The sequence below is a fragment of the Tetranychus urticae genome, chromosome 2 (assembly GCF_039701765.1).
Source record: "Tetranychus urticae isolate SD_2017Ah chromosome 2, NJAU_TeUrti_SD_1.0, whole genome shotgun sequence".
Lineage (NCBI taxonomy): Eukaryota > Metazoa > Arthropoda > Arachnida > Trombidiformes > Tetranychidae > Tetranychus > Tetranychus urticae.
In genome coordinates this window covers 3,621,490-3,641,852 of record NC_142959.1, presented here as the reverse complement: position 1 = coordinate 3,641,852, position 20,363 = coordinate 3,621,490, and the positions used below count along the sequence as shown (strand labels likewise).

Here is a 20,363-nt window from a genome sequence, read left to right as displayed (position 1 = left end):
TCAATGAGTCGATATGAGGAAATAAACCAGACCAGAAATATGTTAGTTCATCCAATTGAATCTGATGGTCTGAATTAACTAACAGTAAAACTATTCTCTAATTAATCGTCAATACAAATAAACAAGATTAAAAACAATTTTTGAACGAAAAATTGAAGACAAGAGACATCTATCGTTGTATTTTTCAACTATAATCAGCTTTTTTTTGCGGTTTCTCATCCTTTTTCATTTAAAAATAAAACTCTTACTCTTTGTTTTCACTGTTAATTAGCTTCCATTTATTGAAAATTCTTAACTTTTGTGTTTATTGAGATATCATTTGTGAGTAAATTTGGTCTGCTTTATATTTGGAATCTGAAATTCATTCGTAAAAATCTGGTAAGTTATGTTAAAATTGTCATCAAAGACCATAGTCCGAACACAAAACTTAAATATGAAGACAATAGAAATCTTATCAACATAATTATACGGTCATAATGTTGATGACTAAAAACTTAAAATCGAAGTGAACAATAGATCCTCATGATTCACCTTCAAACACTTTAATGTTCACCTTGAAATGTGAGAATTCCTTAAAAACGTGCTTTAGAGTCTTGTAAGATTTGTACATTTACTTGTTTTTAACTTGTGGAAACTCTGATGGAATAGTCGTGTTCTGTTATATTGAAATCATCGATATCTTTGATGGTTATTAAGATGTCAAATAACGTTCATTTAAATTATGTTGCTACTTGCATTTTATTTTAAAAAAGCAGAAAATTAAAACTAACATGTAAATGTTATGAAATTTTAACATGAATCTTATCATCTCCTTTCTTCTCTTTTTTACCACTAGTGGCGCTCTTGGCTCAGGTGACTTTTTCATGTTTTAGTTTTTTAGTCATTACCTTGTTTTTTGTGCTTTGTGATGGATGATGAGATAGCAAAATGGCGAGCCGAAAGAAGAGCTAATTATCCATCTGCTAAAAAAGATAAAACAGAATCATCCGAACCAGAGAAAGTGAGAAATACGAAACGACGAAATGATAAACATGAGTTGAATTTACATGATAAGGTAAGTCTGATTCATTATTTTGTGACAGTCAATACTTTATGCTATCATCTATCAACATTAAAGTTAACTTTTTTTGTGTTCACAGATGTTTCTTACTGATGTCCATAAAGAAGAGGAACGGATTATTCAATGTTTAAAGTTACTTGTTGAAGAGGATGCAAAAATATGAAAAGAAAATATTCAAACTTGGTGGCTAACAAATATCACTTCAGTTACTTCAAATCAACCCTATTGACATTAATTTGATATCAAATTTTTTCCAAAGTTATCCAAAGTTATTAAAAGCCAAATTACGATGAAGTTGTGTGACAAAAGTGCTTCTCATATGTTATCAATGATTGCCGCAATTTATGGAGTGTTCATTTATGCCATTGCCTTTTCATTGGAAATGTGGTTTATTATAACAACTCCTATTTATAATTATGAAAATTATGACCATTTAAGTGACGAAGAATCAATTCCAGTTTTTGCATTTGTTTTGGCCGCCATATACTTTGTCACTATAGTTGTTTCTTTATTACTTATGCTTGGTATTATAATCAAGTCCATCATGTGTTTAATGTCTTGGCTTGTAACCGTAGCCTTAACTTTTTTACCCGAATGTGGCCTTGTTTTGTATATGAGTATTGAAAAATGGGTAAGTTTCATAACATAAGTTTACTTTTTTATACTCTTTATTAATTTTGTCTATTCTTTTGTTTTATTTAATTAGGGAATTGAATCTCGTAATGGCCAGATTGAACTATGTCTTTTTATAATTAGAGCTATCATGAATGTCTTCTTCATGGTTTGTGTACAAAATTTAATCAGTCAATGGAAGGCAGAGAAACAGGTGAGTAGCTAAAGAGAAATTTAATTTTGTTGCTTTTGGTTTCTCACAGCTTCTAAATTTGTATACATTGCGACCTAGAAAATGGATTATTCGCTCTTCCTCTAATTTGGAATCTTTCAAGTGCAACGCTTAACGCAATTGAAAAGATGTTTGTTTGCAAAGCCTCGGATAAAAATCACTTTTTTTGCGCGGTTAAAATTGCTCACCTGTATCAAAGTTGATTGAGTCATTGAGCCTGTTTGAATTAATTTAGATAACTTGCTCTTATATATTTGACTGTTTTTCAGTAGATTTCATTTATGATAGAAGCTTTTAAATTATTTTGTGTAAAAAACCCTTGACTTTCGGCTCATCGGTACATCACCTCTATCCAAATATTGCTCCATGATAAATGCTCATCTTTTGGAATAAGTTTCTCACAACCAATCCAGCTTAATTTTATTGATTTTTAAGTTAAATTCAATCGTAAAAAACAGAATTGCAAGGTTGAGCAAGGTTGCAAGGTATTTTGCCCATAATTGCCTTTTCGTTTTATTTAACCATTAGTACACAAACAGTTAAACTATTGGCTTAATGTGACATTTCATTTGTTGAGCTTCTAGACATTTTTTGCGTGTTGGAGGTTATCATACAGTATCAAATTCATCTAAAGGTATATTACTAAAATCATTGAACCAACTCATATATATCTTATGAAATCTTTCAAATTATTAGCGAGTCATCCATTCCAATTATATCTTCAACTTGTCACTTCTTTTAAACCCAGGAACAGTGCTAAGTCACCATTATTGACATGAACAAATTTCATCTACCATAGCTATGCATCACAATCATTACAGTCATTTACCCATCATCTCAAGTTACCTACTCATGTAGAGATATAACTGCCGTTGAATATAAAAAACTTAACTCAAACTCTTGATTATTGTTACCTTACTGATTTGAGCTGTTAATAACGACAATAATCATCATCGATTGATTTACTCGTGAAAGTTATTGACCTTACAGCTTTGTCTTGACTCTTGTGATCGGAAATGCTCCAAGTTAAAATTTAAATCTCAATCAATTCAGATACACACCTGGTTATTAGGTCTCAATTTATTTTACTTTATATCAGATGCTAAAATGGTTTGCGCTCAAATTACAATTTAATTGTCACAGACCAATTATAAAATATGCTACTATGGTGATTATGACATGATTATGAGTAAAATTATTAATCCTATCTATTAAGTTGGAAAATAATTTTATTCACTAACAATTGGCAAAATAACCTGATTCGAAGGCTCTTTATTATTTTTTGTTGAACACCTAATTTTCTGACCCCGAGTCTTGTCGTTACAGACCTCATCAGGTTAAAGTAACTGAATTGGTCTCGTCAATATTTAGAGTAACAATTGGTGAAAATGTTTCTATTGATTAACTAGTCACAACTATTCTTTGTCATGACAAAACAACTGGACTAATTTTAATTTCACTTTTCTTTTCCTCTCCACAATAGGTTAGATACCAAATGAATGGTGATGATGGTTAACCTTTTCATTGCGTTTTACTCTCTTTCAAACGATCATTCAACCCATTCATTGTCCACTTCCACTAGATTGATGACAGGATTTTAATAGACACAAATGATATAATAAGTTGGATAGTTTATTGCTAAAATGTTGTCTAAATTCATTTTCTTTACTCTCATCTAGTCATCAACAGTTGATCGCTGTAAGCTTGCAACGTTTGCCGTTCTAAATGGGACAAATTTGTATTTTTGGCAAATACTTTTGTTGAAATAGTCAGATGTCAAATTCTTGTTATTCCAATTTGCTGAGCTCTACTTTCCATCCTTTTTATTTTGTAGTATTCACCTGTTACATTTTTGACAATCTCTCGACCAATTTATCAGCATTGACAATTAGATTTGAAAAATTGAATTTATTGAAAATAGATGTTGGTTAGTAAATTGAAATAATCTTTCCACCTTTTGTTTTGCTGCATTTTCCTCTTGAAATTGTAAAAACCCTTTATTTATTGATGTTAGTTTTTTAATTTATTCATTTGTTCAATCCTGTTTGCCCGGATAAAGCAACTTTTTGTTTCATCATTTAGCATCTACCAACGCCTATTTCAACATTGTTGTTTTTCATTTGATTGTTTCAGACAATTATTATTGCTATTACAATTGGTTCACTTTTCAATAAGATCGATGAGAGATAGACACTTATTATAGATTCATAAGCGCCTACTTATAAACTTATTATTTTAATCATTTTAGATCTCAACTTAGTGAATCACTTTTCTCATTATCCTGGAATCCTTACACCATCATTAGACTCTATTTGTTTTTTGAAATTCAATTTTGTTTTGGGTTGTGAAAGGTTATGGCAAATTTAGCCCTTTTCTGGATACATTTATAATCAATTGAAACTGTCTTTTCCTTTTAAGACAGAGTCATCAACAATCAATTGATCTCGTTTCACCTTTCTGATCTCGTTACCTTTTTTATCTCCTTTTATTTCATGGACTGTAAACTATTTGACTATGTTTACAGACAATTAGGCTCCTTTTGTTGCACCTCATAAATTATTACCTTTTTAATGATTTTATCTGTAAAACCATTGAAATGGCTTTTCTTTTCAGCTTTTCATTGTCTATTTTTCAATTCTGAAATATATCTTGTGTTTTGTTGAGTTTTTTGAATCACCAAATTGAATTTAACAGTCATGGGTAGACAAAATCTCGATTCTGATTTCAAGTTTTACTTTCTATTGAAATTAACATTTTTCAATAAACTACAGAAGCCCGACGACCTATTATCATAATTAATCATCTTAATCAGTCTGTATGACAGTTAGAAAGAGATGATTCAATGATTTTTCATTTCAGATTTAACCATACAAATGAAAAGGAAATTTTACAGCTTCATTTTAATTAGCAATCAATTGAAGGAGCTTGAATAATCCATTGTATTATAACTTTACTTGATTATGTTGTTTGAGTTAACAGACATTTCTTTGAACTCTGCTCTACTTTATATAACATTTTGTTTACAGTTAAAATAATTCCAACTAATCAATCCTTTTGTTTTATTTAAACTCTAATTTAGATCGCATCATATGCCATGAGTATGAGTTCTTACAACTGCAACCCACAAGCTGATCTGTATCCTTTTGTTGATACTAATTCAACCACAATTAATCCTGTTTTCAAATTTAATTCACCATTAAATGGTATTGGAGGAGGACATTTACCATCGAGTGAATTTGATACACAAAATTTTCAAGATTTAGTGAAAACGAGAGGAGATCCGGGACCAACCACTTCTCTTTATGGACAAACATCTTATTCCACTCAAAGTTTGGATAGAAAAAAGATCCTCAAACTACAATCAACTCATTCTTTCAAAGATGAAGTCATCTTAAGACCATTACATCACCACCCATTTGACTATTTAATGAGACCTGGTAGTAATATGGACATGAGATCCAATCAACCCAATGGCCAGCCCTATTATCAATCAAAAACACTACCAAGAGATTTTGGTGATAAAAATTCATCCACCCATTCCATACGAGATGTTGCGCTTTAACTTATAATCATTTCATCAACATTTTTTTAAATTTCACAAACTAAATTTTCGTATTTATAGTCACTTTATACCAAAACTATTTAACTTTTTATCGTTTGAGTCAGTGCCTTGTTATTTTCGACTTGAACTGCTGAGTCAAGTCAAAGTATCGCTTTAAAGCTGGAGAGATTTCTCTTATAAAAAGTTCAAATAAACCAAATCAATCAATTTATTGATTATTTGCACCTTATCTTCAACTGATTAATCTTATTATCTTTCTTGTAAGCTATTTCCAAAAAAATAGCTTCTTTCATTGAAATAATTTTGAACATCGGTGTTAATTTAATTTCAATATTTTATTTTGAGTCTTCACTTAATCTTTTTCGTTTCGCATGATTAGTGAAAGACAGTTTATGAAAAAATCTACAGTTTACTGTGAAAATTATACAACTTCTTGTTTAGAGACGACGTTTAAAGACTTATGGGTGCATTTCAGAGAAGGAGAGCAAAAAAACATTGATTGTGGCCTAAAGGGAGATCAGAATTGTTACATGGCCAGGAGTTGTATATTGAAATATATAATACGATACAATTTAATAGATTAATAATCTATTCGATCAACTTCATTTCGATGGCTTTGGAATAGGTGTGCATTAGGATGTCATCAAGTTCTGGAAGTAATGATCGAAGGGCTTCATCAAACTTGGCCATGGTTCCTCGGTCAAGAACGAATCGATCAGAGATGGTGTATTTTGGATCAACAGCAATGGCAACCTCTTCATCGACCACAGTGGTTAAATTGAATTGAGATACCTTGAACCATTCTCGGAAAACATCTGGGAACATTAAGAATGAACCGTTAACTTTTGCGTTTGGAATAGTTGCCTGGAAACATCCTTCAGAAATTCTGAGTGGAATGGCATCGAAGAGATGATAATCAACAGTGTAATTGGCTCGAGAATCCAATTTAGGAATGGTGTGAATAAATTTAAGAGTTGGCCCTTTGTTTTCAACCTTGTCAACTCGGAAAGAGGAAAGACCTGAGATTTGGACATTGGATAGAGTTAAAACCAATTTACCAACAACAGGTGATTTTGGGTCACGGTGTTCATTGATGGCTGGACTTTGAAGGAAAAGAGGGTCCAACTTTTTGTGAATTGGTGAATATTGAGCTGGACCAGCTGGTTGACCTTCCTTCTTATCACCTTCCAAATTTGATGATTCTTGGATTAATCGGCGGAATCCTTCGAAAGACATCATAACCAGATCGGTTAATTGTTTGTTTGACACAGGTGTTGATTGGTCATTTGTTTTAACCTCAGGTTCAGATGTAGAAATAACTGAACTGACTAAAAGAAGTGTTACAATTATCGAAGAAATCATTTTGAGACTTTTGTGTATTTACTGGTGAACACCAAATATTACTGAACACAATCAAAACTATCTTTGAGTTCTTCTCAACCAAAACTGATGTCCAAACCTGTGGTTGAATCTCTTTTTATATATTCATTGGTTGTTGGCCCATAACAGCCCAAAATTTCAATCAACTCACTTTTTTACTTCTCCCGTTCACTCACTATCTCCTTCTTACTTTCTCTGTCTCACTTTCTCATTCTGTCAGTGCAATTGTGCCCATTAATCAGAATCTTATTTTACTTTAATCCTCTCCATCAACAAACTTTTTTTTGTTTGTTAACCCACTGCTTTCTGGGTTCCTCTGAGGTCACTTACATAGTCGTCGACCGATAATTTAGCACCAGTTTTCTTCCAATATCTATGCTTAAAACTTGATCCTGTATCAAGGTGAGGCAATCAAAACCACTTTCTCTCTCACACACCCTGGTTAACCAACTCACCCGTCTTATCAATTAATTAACCATTGAACTTTCTAATCCTGTCATTCCTCGTCAGTATTTTCATTAAAATTCAAAGTCATGGTAGATCTCTCCATCCCAGTCTTTCAATTTCACTTGCTTTTCTTCTTTTTTTTCATCATTTTTTATTTCACTTTTCAACTCAAAACTTTCACTCTAAAGTGTGTCTTCTGGTTTGACTGGCTGAATTCATGATCTCTTGTGAGCAAGTGAAATCAAATTAAAGCTCAGTGGATACTATAAATAACATTAAAATAGCTAAAAGTACAAATATAAATTTGACAGATTCAATAAAATGAAGAAGCCCAACAACCAGTTACGTCAGTTGATCTTGTAATCAGTTTAAATCTAAAAAGATAGCAAGGCAGTTGACCCTATGGTGTGAACTCAATCAGAATGAAATCCTGGATAGATGCAACTGTGCAGCTCCGATTTAATCGAATGCAGTCAATTTAAGTGGTCAATTGAACGAAGTCGCAATGAATTAAGTTTCATAATTTGTATCATTACAGCCAAAATCAATCCTTAAAAATACAGATTGGAGCAAAGAATCACAAAAAAACATGAATTACTCAACTCTATTCCACTGATCAAAAGTAATGAAAAAATTGTATTAATTTTAAGTTGAAAAAGAATATTCAATCTATTTAATGGTAAATTTTGACAACAATATGACTTGAAAAACGTTTTGATAAAAAAGTATTTTCTCAGATTTGACAATACATGAAATGCATTAACCAAAAAAGGCAAGTGGAAATCTACAAGTTGGTTATTTATTATAGATAGATGAGATCTTTTGGCCTTTAATATCCATAAATGCGTTAGTAACGATATTATTCATCTTTATCGGAGAAATCTTTAGCGAAATTATTTCCTGTTGAATTTACCACGATTATTTCATCTAAAAAGATAAAAAAAGCTTTGATTAGAAATAAAATTTTTCCAATTTTTTTGCAAATTAAATTCACCTGCAATGATTGAGAACAATTTATTCATTGTATTAGTTTCAGTGGCGACAGAATGGTAAGAAATTCTTCCTTGGACGAACAGACGAGATCTTTAGAAAGAGAAGAAAAATCTTAAAATGTAAAAGAAGACAAACTTGAAAATTCTATTGAATCTCACCCTTTTTTAACATGCTCCATGCAAGTTCGTCTTAAACTTTGTTTGAAAACTGAAATGCGATGCCAATCGGTCTTCTGAGTATACTCTCCTTCATCATCTGCTTTAACATTAACATTGGTAGCCAAAGAGAAGACAACAACGGGTCTTTCCTCGCTTCCCTTGGGCAATGGATCTGTACCAACACGTCCAAGTAAGAATACTTGATTTAGAGCTAAAAAGAGATAAACATTGGTTCAACGAAAATTCCTAGCACAACTCATACAATATAACTTACATTTTTCCGTCGCTAAACTTCTCTGAGGTAAACGAGAAATCTGAAAATAGAAGATAAACAAGTCTGATGAAAAGAGCGGGTCAATGTCGTAAAGAAAATAAAAATGTGCTTACCTGAAGAGGCATGTTTTGAAGTAATCGCAATGGATTGATGACACTTTTGAAAATATGGCCCATATTATTTGACTAAATAACAACAATGTATCGACAAAATTCCAAAGAAATAAAAAAAACAAATAAAAAGGTATTAACGGTTGAAATTAGACATAAACGAGATCAGAAGATATCCTCAAGTTTCATGAGAAAAATGTTACAATGTATCTGAGAATAACTTATTTTCACTATTCTCACTAAAATAATAAAACCAAAACAGTTGTGCGATTAAATTGAATTTAATATTTTTTTCTTTTCCGCATCTTTCACATGATTAATTTTTCGATTCATGCCAATTGTAAAAGTCATTTAATTAACAATTGTACTCAATCAAATCTATAGCTATAAATAAAGCAGCTTGCAAGATGCCATGAATGCTGTTCAGCACTTATGATGAAAAATTCTTAGATTAGCAATTTATTAGGATATCTTTGCATATAAATGATGATTGAAATTCAGATAATCCATAAAACAAACATTTTATCATCACTATTAAGTGATAATCAAATTTAAAAGAGGATTCTTAAAAAATTATTATTATAACAATATGATCCCTCAAATTGAAGTGAAGTTAGCAGTCGCCCTCTTTCGGTATTTGCAATTTTTTTCAAGTGATTTCTTTGCATTTCGCCCAAGATCATCAAGAAAATGTTAAATAACATTAGAAAATAATTTAATTATGATAAATCAAGATTCTCTTCAATTTGCCCTTAATGCTGTGTCCAATATTGTCCATAATTCAATAAATCGGAAAAATTACAAACAACAATTAAGTGAACTTCAAAAGGTATGATTTGGCCTTTTCTCTCTCTTTTTTTCTTTCCCTCTTTGTTTCTATTGGAACCTTGTCTCTATCATACTCTTTTTTCCTTCGCTTATTTTTTTTATCTTTTAATGTTTTGATTTTACATTTTACTTGATAAATGGAGAAATTTTTCTTTTGTTTACTTGTACCGATTTGTGGATTTAATCCAGTTTCTTCTATTCACTTTAAAGAGAGAAAAGTGACAGCTATTCTGAGTGGGAAATTTGAAAAGGAGTAGATGAAGCGAAATGGAAGTTTGCTATTTTACCGTTTTGTGAACCAGGCTCTTATTTTTTATAATTTCATTAGGTTGTCTTTTCAGATATTTACATGCATTTTTAACTTTCAAGGAATATGTTTTGTTTGAGTTTTGTCAAATATTTACAGCAAATTGGTCCATTATAGCTGCTTAAATGTATTCCATTGGAAAATTCATAGTCCTCTTAATGTTGACTCACTACCATGAAAATATTTACATTAGACCAGCGTGCAGTGTGTTAAGAAAGTTCGTCAAAGGCGAAAATCTTTCGCTTGTGCACCTTTTTCTTGGTTAAGGTTTAATGTTTCATCTATTTTGATTTACAATTTGTTAAAACCGCTATTTTTTACTTCAAAATTTCTCCCTTCAACTTCATGAACTTTCTTACTACCTTTAGTAACTGTTTCATCTATCTAATTCTGATTTTCATCTGTCTGAGTTCATCATCCACACTGACCGTTTGTTCATCATTTCATAGGCTGATCTTTTTTACAATTAAACTACTTTCAGCTAATATTTAGCTTACTTTTTCAGCTGATAGCATTATTTGTCCTGTCACCTCAGCCTTCTGTCATTTATCAGCATCACGAAGAAAAATTTTATTGAAATTTGATTGTAAGGCAAATTGCAAAGCTATTTTTGATCAAAGATGTTGTAAAAATGATTTCAATGGTCAACTAACTAAAATTTTTAGCAATTTAAATGTCACCTGTTTTATTAATAAAACCTGGTTACTCCAGGTTACAGATTCTCATTCAGTTCACAGATGTCTCTGTAATCAAAATTATGCGATTTTACTTCGATGTTTCTGGCTCTTTCAACCTTTTATACTTTGCCTTTTTTTCATCTTGCCTTTCTATTTACCTTTCTATTTACTGATAGACTATGGATATTCCTATTTAGGTCACATCTCTCAGAATAAGACGGCTTGATAAATAGCTTTCTTGGCTATTTTCCCAGTAAAACTCTTGGCAATTCATTATGTCTCATTTATTGATCGAATAAGTCTGACAATCTAACCTCTGAAAAATAATAGTTGATGAACTTTGACTAGATTGCTTTAGCTTAGACTCTTTGATACATGACTGAGCGCATTATGAAATAAAAAATGCTTTCAGATTCCGACTTAGATACACTAATTATCCAACATTATTTGCACTTTTTGTTAAAATGACAGAACTGCATCAAAATCATCTGTCTCATGAATTTCAAATGAATACAAGCTTTCCGGTAACTCAAGCTATTCACCGAGCATTTATTTTCAAATCACTATTTCTCTACAAAAGTCTCAATCTCAAGATTTTACTTTGATTTTTAATGTTTATGCAACATGCTTAATTGATTTACCTTTCCTCTTTATTCATTTAGAGTTATTCGCGGATGATTTATATTTTAGATCAATCCAGTGATACCAGCCTGATTAAATCAGCCTCTGAAAAGGTAAGATTTTTCTTATTACTTCACATTGTGTTTCTTCATTGGATCTTTGCCATCTTTATATTTTGCTTCATTTATTTTCTAAAATTTCCAGCTGTAATAGCTAATTGATTATTTTATTTTTGATCAAACAATCTCATATTTTCTGTTTTTTGCTATTAAATTAAACAGTGACCATTTTGGCGATCCTTTTTAATTTGACGAGAATTATACTATATTATGGATAAATACAGATGATGCCGATTAGTATTATGCTGATCTTTTACTAGGAATATTATACAAGCTTTGATCTCAACACTGATTGAAATTCACAATCTTTTGAAGTGAAATTTTTATTTAAATATGTGGAACGTGATGTGCGATGTTATGCCAACTATCGCTGAAGATTCAACTTCACAACGCAATCTTTTCGCCGGAGATGAAAACAACTTCGAACAGCTCATGTTTAATATGCTTGATGAAAGAGACAAGCTTGTGGAAACTTTAAGAGCAACTCAAGTTCAGTTAGATGAAACTCGTAATAAATTACATGAAACTGAAAAGGAGAAAGAATCTCTTATCAAACAACTAAATGCCAATCTACCACAAGTAAGGCTATTTTCTAACAATGCTAATTACTTTACTGCAAAAAGTTTTTATCATTCATTAATATTTTTGTTTATCTCTCTAGGAATTCGCTAGTTTAACTAGGGAATTAAATCAAGCCAGAGAACAACTTGAAGAAGCTAACGAAGAAATTTCAGAATTGAAAGCTGAAAGAAATAATACGAGGGTAAGATTTATTGAAAATAACCAACGATAATTGTCAATTGCTGTGACTTTAAATCATTTATTTGACTTATCGCATTTTATCACTTAATTTGTGAACTATTTCTAATTCATCTTATTTTTTTAAATTTAGCTACTTCTCGAGCATTTGGAATGTTTAGTATCCAGACATGAAAGGTCTCTTCGCATGACAGTCGTCAAAAGACAGGCCCAATCTCCTAGTGGTGTGTCTTCCGAGGTTGAAGTGCTAAAAGCTTTAAAGTCTTTGTTCGAGCATCACAAAGCGCTAGATGAAAAAGTTAGAGAAAAATTGCGAATTTCATTGGATCGTATCAATCAGCTTGAAGATGAACTCGCTAAATCTCATGATGAAATTGGAAAATTGAAATCCGAGAAAAATAATTCAAAGGAGGACCAAAATGATAAAGTTTCCAATGGACCAGTCAATGAAGAAACTAAGCAAAGTCGGTCAAGCTTAGATGAAAGTGAGATAAATGAGATGAAATCTCTTTTAGAGAAACAATCTTGTGACCTTTTAAAATCTCGCACCCAAATAAGTGATTTGACTAATAAGTTAAAAGAAATGGAAGAAACCATGAAGTTAGCAGAACAACAACAGATACTAATGAAAGAGGAGAACTTGAAACTGAGGGAAACTCTTCGGGAAAATAATGCCCAAAAAGAAGACCAAGAAGAAAGAATATCAACCCTTGAGAAAAGATATCTCAATGCTCAAAGGGAATCCACTTCGTTACATGATCTCAATGAAAAGCTGGAACATGAGTTAGCGAACAAGGACGCTCAACTTAAACTTGCCGAAGAAAGGATTAATGCATTAACTGAGCGATTAGAATTAGCTGAACAAAAATTATCACAATTGGAATTCAATAGAAAACAAGAAGCTTTAATAAAAGAAGCTAAAGAAGAATCTGAGTAAGTTTCCCTATCATATTTTCCTTCAATTTCAAATGCAATTTTTCATAAAATTAATGCATTTTATAATTTCACCCTCTAGCTCCGAAGAACAAGAAAGGCAAATGACTATAGAGGAACGAATCACCCGATTGAAACAACAGGTCGAAGAAAAATCAAATGAATTGCTGAGAGCAGGCCAAAGAGAAAAAATGAACAAGGAACACAACCAAAAACTTGAAGCTACTGTTGATAAACTTTTAGCTGAATCTAATGAAAGACTTCAATTGCATTTAAAAGAACGAATTGCTGCCTTAGAAGAAAAAAGCACTTTACAACAAGAATTAGATAGAATCCGTCGTTTGCTTGATGAAACGCAAACTGAGAAAGAAAAAATATTACTTGATTCAGCTAAACTGAGAGCAGAAATGGATTCTATGAGACAAGATGTTCAAAATTATAGAGCTGAATCTATTCAAGTAAGATTTAATTCACTTAACAATTGATGAAATTAATTAATATTTTATGGCTGAATTTTTCTCAGGTTGCTTTGGCTGCAGCAATATCACGTAATCAAAAGAAAAGCGTTCCCAATCTTTATCGGGATAGTGAATGGAATAAAATGGATCATGCATCTAGTATTAATCAATCAAGATTTGATTCTTCGGATACTGATTGTAGTCAGACTGATGGAAACGATAATGACAGTTTATTTGGACCAATTGATAATGTTCTTTTATCTCCATCTGGCCATTCCAGTATGTTTAACATGTTTTCTTATTCTTTAGTTATAAAATCTGTAAATTTATTGGTCGTAAAATTTATTAATTTTTCATTTTTAGATGCACAAACTTTAGCCATGATGCTTCAGGAACAACTTGATGTGATTAATAATGAAATTCGTTTGATCCAAGAGGAGAAACAAAGTTCAGAATACAGAGCTGAAGAGTTGGGATCACAACTTGAAAGTCTTGATTCTTCTATGAGTTTACTCTCTCGTGAACGTCCCTATGAACAATCTCATCTTATTGGTATTTCACCGCCCCAAAGTGGTCGTTCATCTCCTAGGTCATCTCGAGTCAGCCCATCTATAGACTATCTATCTATTTATAATCCGGTAATTCAAATTTTTATACTTTATCATGTGTGCAATTTTTCTTTTAACTTTAACATCTTTTACTGCACATTCTTCAAAAGATGAATATTGAGAGAGCCAATTGTCAAAAACTCAATCTTTACTCACAATCTTCTTCTAATCGTCAGAAATTTAATGCTAACACCGTCCAAGTAATTTTTGTTTAATTCGTTTTAAACAAAAATGTCCATTTGTCCATTTTCAAATCTTACTGTCAATTAATACTAATTACTCGTTTCTTCTCAATTAGGAATTCAATGCATCTTGTAACAATGCTAGTCCATCTACTACTAGAGCTATTCGTTTACAACATGAACAACAAGCCCTGAATGAAATTAAACAAGGTCCCAATCCTATTTCCTCTTATGGCATTAATGTTCCTCCTGATATTTTACCTAGGTAAGTGGTTAAAATAATTAAACTTCTATTATAAAAGTTCACAAAATAATATCTAAAAATCTAGGTTTTAAAATTCTATTCAAAACTGTCTTAAATTTTAGTCTTTTATCAATCTCTAGATATAATAATAAATACTGAATTTAACTTTTATGTAACTAATATTTTTCTATTTTTGATGAACTTAGACAAAACCCATCCGACCTTGATGAATATCAACATTATCAAGCCAATCAACCATGTTCAACGACTTCTTCTATGGATTCGTTAAGTAAAAGGTTATATCCACCAAATCATTATCAAGTTGGACAGCAATCCCCGCAACAGCAACATCCGATGTATCCATATTATGTTTCCTCACCGATTCCTCCTCAAAAAAAGAAAGGAATAAAGTCTACCCTTGTGGGTAAACTATTTAGCAGCTCAAAGAGAGATAAATTAAAATATCAGCAACAATTTTATATGGGCAACTACCCAATCGATTCTAGTGATTACATTACCATGATGGACCCAGGTTCATCACAAAGCCTTGTCGCTTCTGGGGGTGTTCCTCCCTCTCCATCTTTAGGCTCAAAAGATTTTGACCGGCGTACACGCAAGAAAAATGAACTCCTTGCCGAAGCGATTAAAGCAGGAACACCTTTCGCTTTATGGAACGGACCTACAATTGTTGCCTGGCTAGAGGTATTTATAAAAATTAATGTCTAAAATGACTTTGACCCTTGATCGTAACCAAAATCAATTCCTTTTAACTTCCATTAATCACTCTTAACCATCTTTTTGTGTAGCTTTGGGTAGGAATGCCTACCTGGTATGTAGCTGCTTGCCGAGCTAACGTGAAATCAGGAGCCATCATGTCTGCACTATCAGATACTGAGATCCAACGTGAAATTGGAATCAGCAATCCATTACATCGTCTTAAACTTAGATTAGCTATTCAAGAAATGGTAGCTTTAACGTCTCCTTCAACCCCTAAAAATATTAACACTAGTCTTGCATTTGGAGAAATGAATCATGAATGGATTGGAAATGAATGGTTTGTGATTAATCCTAACTTGAAACGAGATTTATTTTCTCTTCTTTTTCTTTCTACCAAATTTTTCGCTTCCACTTTTTAATTCTTTTGCTCCCACTTCTCAGGTTACCATCTTTAGGTTTATCTCAATATCGTTCAACATTCATGGAGTGTTTAGTGGACGCTAGAATGTTAGAACATCTAACCAAAAAGGATCTACGTGTTCATCTCAAAATGTTAGATGCATTTCACAGAAATAGCCTTCAATTTGGCATTAATTGTCTAAAAAGGCTTAATTATGATAAAAGAGCTTTAGAAGAAAGGCGTAGAAACTGTGAAAATGATATTATAGGTATAATCTAAATTTATTGTTTCATTCTGATTTCAATTTTAACAATTTAGAAACTTTTTCTATAGATGTTCTTGTTTGGTCCAATGAAAGAGTCATCAAATGGGTTAATAACATTAATTTAAGAGAATATTCCTGTAATCTAATCGAGTCTGGTGTCCATGGAGCTCTTATTGCTTTGGATGAAAATTTTGATGCCGCTCAAATGGCCTTATTCCTCCAGATTCCAGTTCAAAATGTACAGGTAGGTTAAATTGACTATTGCAAAATTTTCTTGATTCATTTTCCAATATAATTCCATCTTTTTTAATTAAAATATGTTTTTATGATTTGCAGACGAGACAAATTCTTGAGAATGAATTCAATGAGCTTTTACTGAAGGGAACTGACCGTCGGCGAAATCAAGTGGGTATAGAATGGAGCCATTGTGTGGATATCAGCTCTAATGGCTATCTTAACAGGTCATAGATAATCCAAGTCCCACACCATCGTCCCGGGCAAGAGATAGACTGGTTTGAGGAGGACGATAAACCGCTGGAAAGAAGAGGACGTTGTAATCATTGTAATTAATCGTGTTTGCCAAGTATGTTTTTAACAGATGTATTAATCACTTTGGTGACTTGTTGGTTTTATAACGGATTCCTTGAATAAATCTTTAAGGGTAAGAATTCAACCAAATTTGTAGCCTGATTATGTTTTTCTCATTTTTTTCTTTTTTTCCAATCATGAAGAATAAATACTCTACAGTGGTTCAGATTCTGAAGACTCCATTTTATCAATAAACCAGGAGAGTGAAAAGAACTTCATTCGTGTTTCGTTCGTAATCTCAAAGTTGCTTTTACTGCATGCGAAGTGTCAGATTAACATCTTGATGAACCTTCACTTATGACAACATTAATAAATTTGACTCAAATTCAGTCTGTAATATTCTCGAGAAGTTGCTGCAGAAGGTTCGTGGGAATCATCTGAAGAAGTCGCGTTGCATTTAAAATGATCGAATTGAATCTTGGAACACTCGAATTACATAAGGTTCATTCAGCATGCAACATTTATTCCGAGCTATCTGAGCTTTGCATGAGCTCTGAAGTACATAGTAAAGACAGTGGAGCGAATATAATGGACTCAGATCACATTAATGCATTGGACATGGCCCTCACAATTTGATGGCTGTTGGTAGCTTAAAGAAAGGGGACAATCTAATGCAATTATTTGAAAGAATGTTGGAATCTACACAGCGCTTCGATTCAAGAATTTGAGTCAAAATGAATTAAGTTTCATAATTCTGGATCATTTCAGCCAGAATCGATCCTTCAAAATACAGATTGATGCAAACAAAATTTCACAAAACATGAATTACTCAATTGTATTCCACTAGTCAAAAGTAATGAAAAAAATTGTAATAATTTTAAGTTCAAATAGAATATTCAATCTATTTAATGATAAATTTTGACAACAATATGACTTGAAAAACGTTTTTATAAAAGATTTGAACAGATTTTATAATATACATTGTAATATAATGTATTAACCAAACAAGTTATAATCCATCTTTACCATAAGAATCTTTAACAGCAAATATTTTCTTATGAAGTCATCATGGAGAACAGTTTATTCATGATACTTGTTTCAGTGGAGACAGAATGGTAAGAGCTTGGGCCGATTGCATTAAGTTTAAGATTATCGGGTAAAACCTTTCTTTATCCAAACGAATTACAGTAAACCCTCTCTAATTGTCACAGAGTCATGAAGCCTCTAATTAGTTAGTTCAACACTAATCGCTGTCGATGATGCATAGACTCGTCGCTAGCTGAATTTGATTTCAAAAATATTTTAAGATTTGTTAAACTCTAATGTTTCAGTCTTTTGTACCGTTTTCAATCAAAAGGAATGATTGGAAATAAAGGAATAAATGGGAAAACTTTGACTTTCAAGTTAAGGTACTCTTAACTGGCTGGTCTGCAAGAGCATTAAAATGGAGTCAATTTCAGCATTCGTTTCTATTTAACATCATTTCGAATAACGAATGAACCATTCCCCGAAGACTCATGCTTTGGTTACGGAATGTTTTCATTTGAACATTCCTCTGTAAATATGTTAAAAGTAATAATAATAATAAAAATAAAAAAGATACAACAAAATTCCTTTCAGTTATTTCAGTTTCGTAGCTTTAACTGAATAGTTCAAAATTTACAATAAAAAACGTTTATTCTCTTATTAGAAATGAAAATTTACATGCGAAAGAGTTAAAAAGATATAAAAAATTTAACAGTTGAGCAAAAATGAAACTGTTATGAACTTTGATGACTTATATTAATAAGTAGAGTTTACTTTTGTCTTTGCCAGCTCTTTGTTTACTATTGGTCCTTAACTGGTTTGAACGCCACATCATCTTTTAATTTTACCAATAATCAGTATTGAATTTTATTTCTTTTTGTGGTGAATCGATTCTGATGGATATTTCACTCTTTTCACTGTCTTAGATTAATAAACTGATTAACTTCTTCAACTACTGAATTTTCAATGATAACGTTTTGAATAGGAGCATCATTTTGCGCATTTGTTTGTAGCCTTTCAATAGCTCTAACAATGTCCATACCAGCAATTACTTTACCAAAGACTGTATGTTTATTATCTAACCAACGAGCAGGTACCGTGGTGATGAAGAATTGACTTCCATTGGTATCTTTACCAGCGTTGGCCATGGATAACATACCAGGTTCCTTATGTTGAACAAGGAAATTTTCATCTGGGAACGTTCTTCCATAGATAGACAATCCTCCGGTTCCATCATGATTGGTAACATCTCCTCCTTGAATCATAAAGTTGGCAATTACTCGATGGAATCTGGATCCTCTGTAACCATAACCATTGTGACCTCTGCCAGCAAAGGTAACAAAATTTTTGACCGTCTTGGGAGCAACATCACCAAATAATCCTAATGTTATGGTTCCTGCTGATCTGCCACCAATGGAAACATCAAACTTAACTTTATGTGTTATCTTCACTGCTAAACTATCCGCTAATTGGGACCATTGGAGGCTACAAAGAACCAGGGAACAAAAAGCAATTCTTCCAATCATTTATTTAAATTTAACTAATAACAATGTTGCTGTAATATTTTGGATGACACGTTGATGGATTTACTTTTGGCACTTATTTTATGTTGATCATTTTAATACATTCTTTTTTCTGTAACAAGACATACGCTTAGACCTAACCAAATTCAAGAATGATGACAATGAGCTAAGGGAACAGCCTATTTGTAGCCTGAAAACTGGTCTTATTTTAGTGATCCAACAAAGAAAGGTAATGATCAAAAAGATGGAGAAGGTGTTTGAGTGTGTATATAACGGGATCTGGTTCTTTTTACATCCCAACCCAGGTCAAGCTCAATAATACCTGAGAAGCTAAAGTAGGATAAGAAGAAATGAAGAAGAAGCACATGATGATGATGATGACGATGATGATGGGATTAGTTGAGGCAACAACCTTTAAAAAATTATCTTAATAAAGTAAAGGTTTAGAAACAGAATTTTCACCTATTTTTGAATCATGAACAACACCTTCTTTCTGTTTATAAATTATCCGATTCAGTAAAAACATTAAGAATAAAGTTTATCATCCTTTAATCTCAACAACCACCCAGATATGACCATTAGGATAACTTTAATCATTAATTATTGATCAATTTTTACTTCACCCAGTTGTTTGAACACAATGTCAACACAAAATAAACAAACTCGAATAACGTATTAGGTTGATCAGAGCAAAATGTCCGTTTTTTGATTGGATACCATCTAAGGATTAATTGCTCAATGTCTTTAAGTTTGAACTTTTTTTGTACAATTTTGATTTCTCTTGCCAATGAATTACTTATTTTGAGAAAAGAAGCAATGATTTGTAAAAATCAAGCAACTCAATTTTTGAGCCAAAGGTGGTCAGAATCTCGAATTTTCCAGTCCAACTTCATTATGCGACAATATTTATCTAATAGAGCTAAGCAAATTTTAGAACTATCAAGTAACTTTAACCTTACACTATTAAAGAAAAACTACTGTAATTTAAATTCTATCACTAGAATGGCCAATAAAATCGACCAGGAGTGTAATGAAGGTGTTTGCTTTGACCATGAAATGCAGAAAAAGCATTCAAACGATGCTTATAAACCTCTTAACCTATGCTGCAACACTTCGCCATAAAACTGCTGTAGACTAAAAAACAGTGGCATCATAAACGGCATTAGAAAACCAAGATACATGCTGATGCTTAGTGTGAGGCACAAAAGAAACAATGTTCCTAAAATAAAAGATCAGCCAATTATGATGCTTAGTCAGCAAATCGTCCACTACAAAACCGGAAATTTAGAGATCATTTAGACGTCCTTTCGTTTCCTAATCCCTTTGATATGAAAATTTAA

At 32.1% G+C, this 20,363-nt stretch overlaps 3 protein-coding genes and 1 pseudogene across 5 annotated transcripts; 2 read left to right on the top strand and 2 right to left on the bottom strand.

Moving 5' to 3' along the window:
* The first annotated feature begins 242 nt into the window (after positions 1-242).
* Positions 243-5,695, top strand: Rcd6 (Reduction in Cnn dots 6). Its single transcript, XM_015930933.2, has 5 exons — positions 243-378; positions 836-1,054; positions 1,140-1,691; positions 1,767-1,886; positions 4,984-5,695. Exons 3-5 carry the CDS (start codon positions 1,350-1,352, stop codon positions 5,464-5,466), a joined length of 945 nt encoding a protein of 314 aa, XP_015786419.1. The 5' UTR covers positions 243-378; positions 836-1,054; positions 1,140-1,349; the 3' UTR covers positions 5,467-5,695.
* A 2,241-nt stretch (positions 5,696-7,936) lies between these two features.
* Positions 7,937-9,019, bottom strand: mtSSB (mitochondrial single stranded DNA-binding protein). Its single transcript, XM_015930724.3, has 5 exons — positions 8,832-9,019; positions 8,719-8,758; positions 8,445-8,655; positions 8,288-8,376; positions 7,937-8,220 (listed from the first exon to the last, which is right to left on the bottom strand). The coding sequence occupies exons 1-5, from the start codon at positions 8,892-8,894 to the stop codon at positions 8,153-8,155; spliced, it is 471 nt and encodes a 156-aa protein (XP_015786210.1). The 5' UTR covers positions 8,895-9,019; the 3' UTR covers positions 7,937-8,152.
* Positions 9,020-9,472: 453 nt separating this feature from the next.
* Positions 9,473-16,607, top strand: Liprin-alpha (PTPRF interacting protein alpha). 2 transcript variants are annotated; one of them, XM_015930984.3, is made up of 15 exons: positions 9,473-9,657; positions 11,303-11,374; positions 11,543-11,959; positions 12,042-12,143; positions 12,273-13,072; positions 13,155-13,530; positions 13,596-13,809; positions 13,894-14,168; positions 14,437-14,585; positions 14,771-15,266; positions 15,371-15,618; positions 15,723-15,949; positions 16,015-16,190; positions 16,283-16,351; positions 16,408-16,607. In XM_015930984.3, exons 3-15 carry the CDS (start codon positions 11,714-11,716, stop codon positions 16,462-16,464), a joined length of 3,435 nt encoding a protein of 1,144 aa, XP_015786470.2. In that variant the 5' UTR covers positions 9,473-9,657; positions 11,303-11,374; positions 11,543-11,713; the 3' UTR covers positions 16,465-16,607. The 2 variants fall into 2 exon arrangements, with proteins under 2 accessions (XP_015786470.2, XP_015786469.2); XM_015930983.3 differs by having other exon boundaries at positions 16,283-16,607.
* A 1,525-nt stretch (positions 16,608-18,132) lies between these two features.
* Positions 18,133-20,338, bottom strand: LOC107363795 (peptidyl-prolyl cis-trans isomerase 6 pseudogene; annotated as a pseudogene). Its single transcript, XR_016198618.1, has one exon. The product of XR_016198618.1 is annotated as a peptidyl-prolyl cis-trans isomerase 6 pseudogene (transcript).
* Between the last annotated feature and the right edge of the window lie 25 nt (positions 20,339-20,363).

Coding starts and splice junctions, on each gene's coding strand:
- Rcd6 (XM_015930933.2), top strand. CDS start 1,350: ATGAAGTTGTGTGACAAAAGTGCTTCTCATATGTTATCAATGATTGCC. Junction 1,692..1,766: donor ATATGAGTATTGAAAAATGG/GTAAGTTTCATA, acceptor TTATTTAATTAG/GGAATTGAATCTCGTAATGG. Junction 1,887..4,983: donor AATGGAAGGCAGAGAAACAG/GTGAGTAGCTAA, acceptor ACTCTAATTTAG/ATCGCATCATATGCCATGAG.
- mtSSB (XM_015930724.3), bottom strand. CDS start 8,894: ATGGGCCATATTTTCAAAAGTGTCATCAATCCATTGCGATTACTTCAA. Junction 8,759..8,831: donor TTCAAAACATGCCTCTTCAG/GTAAGCACATTT, acceptor TTCTATTTTCAG/ATTTCTCGTTTACCTCAGAG. Junction 8,656..8,718: donor AAGTTTAGCGACGGAAAAAT/GTAAGTTATATT, acceptor ATCTCTTTTTAG/CTCTAAATCAAGTATTCTTA.
- Liprin-alpha (XM_015930983.3), top strand. CDS start 11,714: ATGTGGAACGTGATGTGCGATGTTATGCCAACTATCGCTGAAGATTCA. Junction 14,169..14,436: donor ATCTATCTATTTATAATCCG/GTAATTCAAATT, acceptor CTTCTCAATTAG/GAATTCAATGCATCTTGTAA. Junction 16,191..16,282: donor TTCCAGTTCAAAATGTACAG/GTAGGTTAAATT, acceptor TATGATTTGCAG/ACGAGACAAATTCTTGAGAA.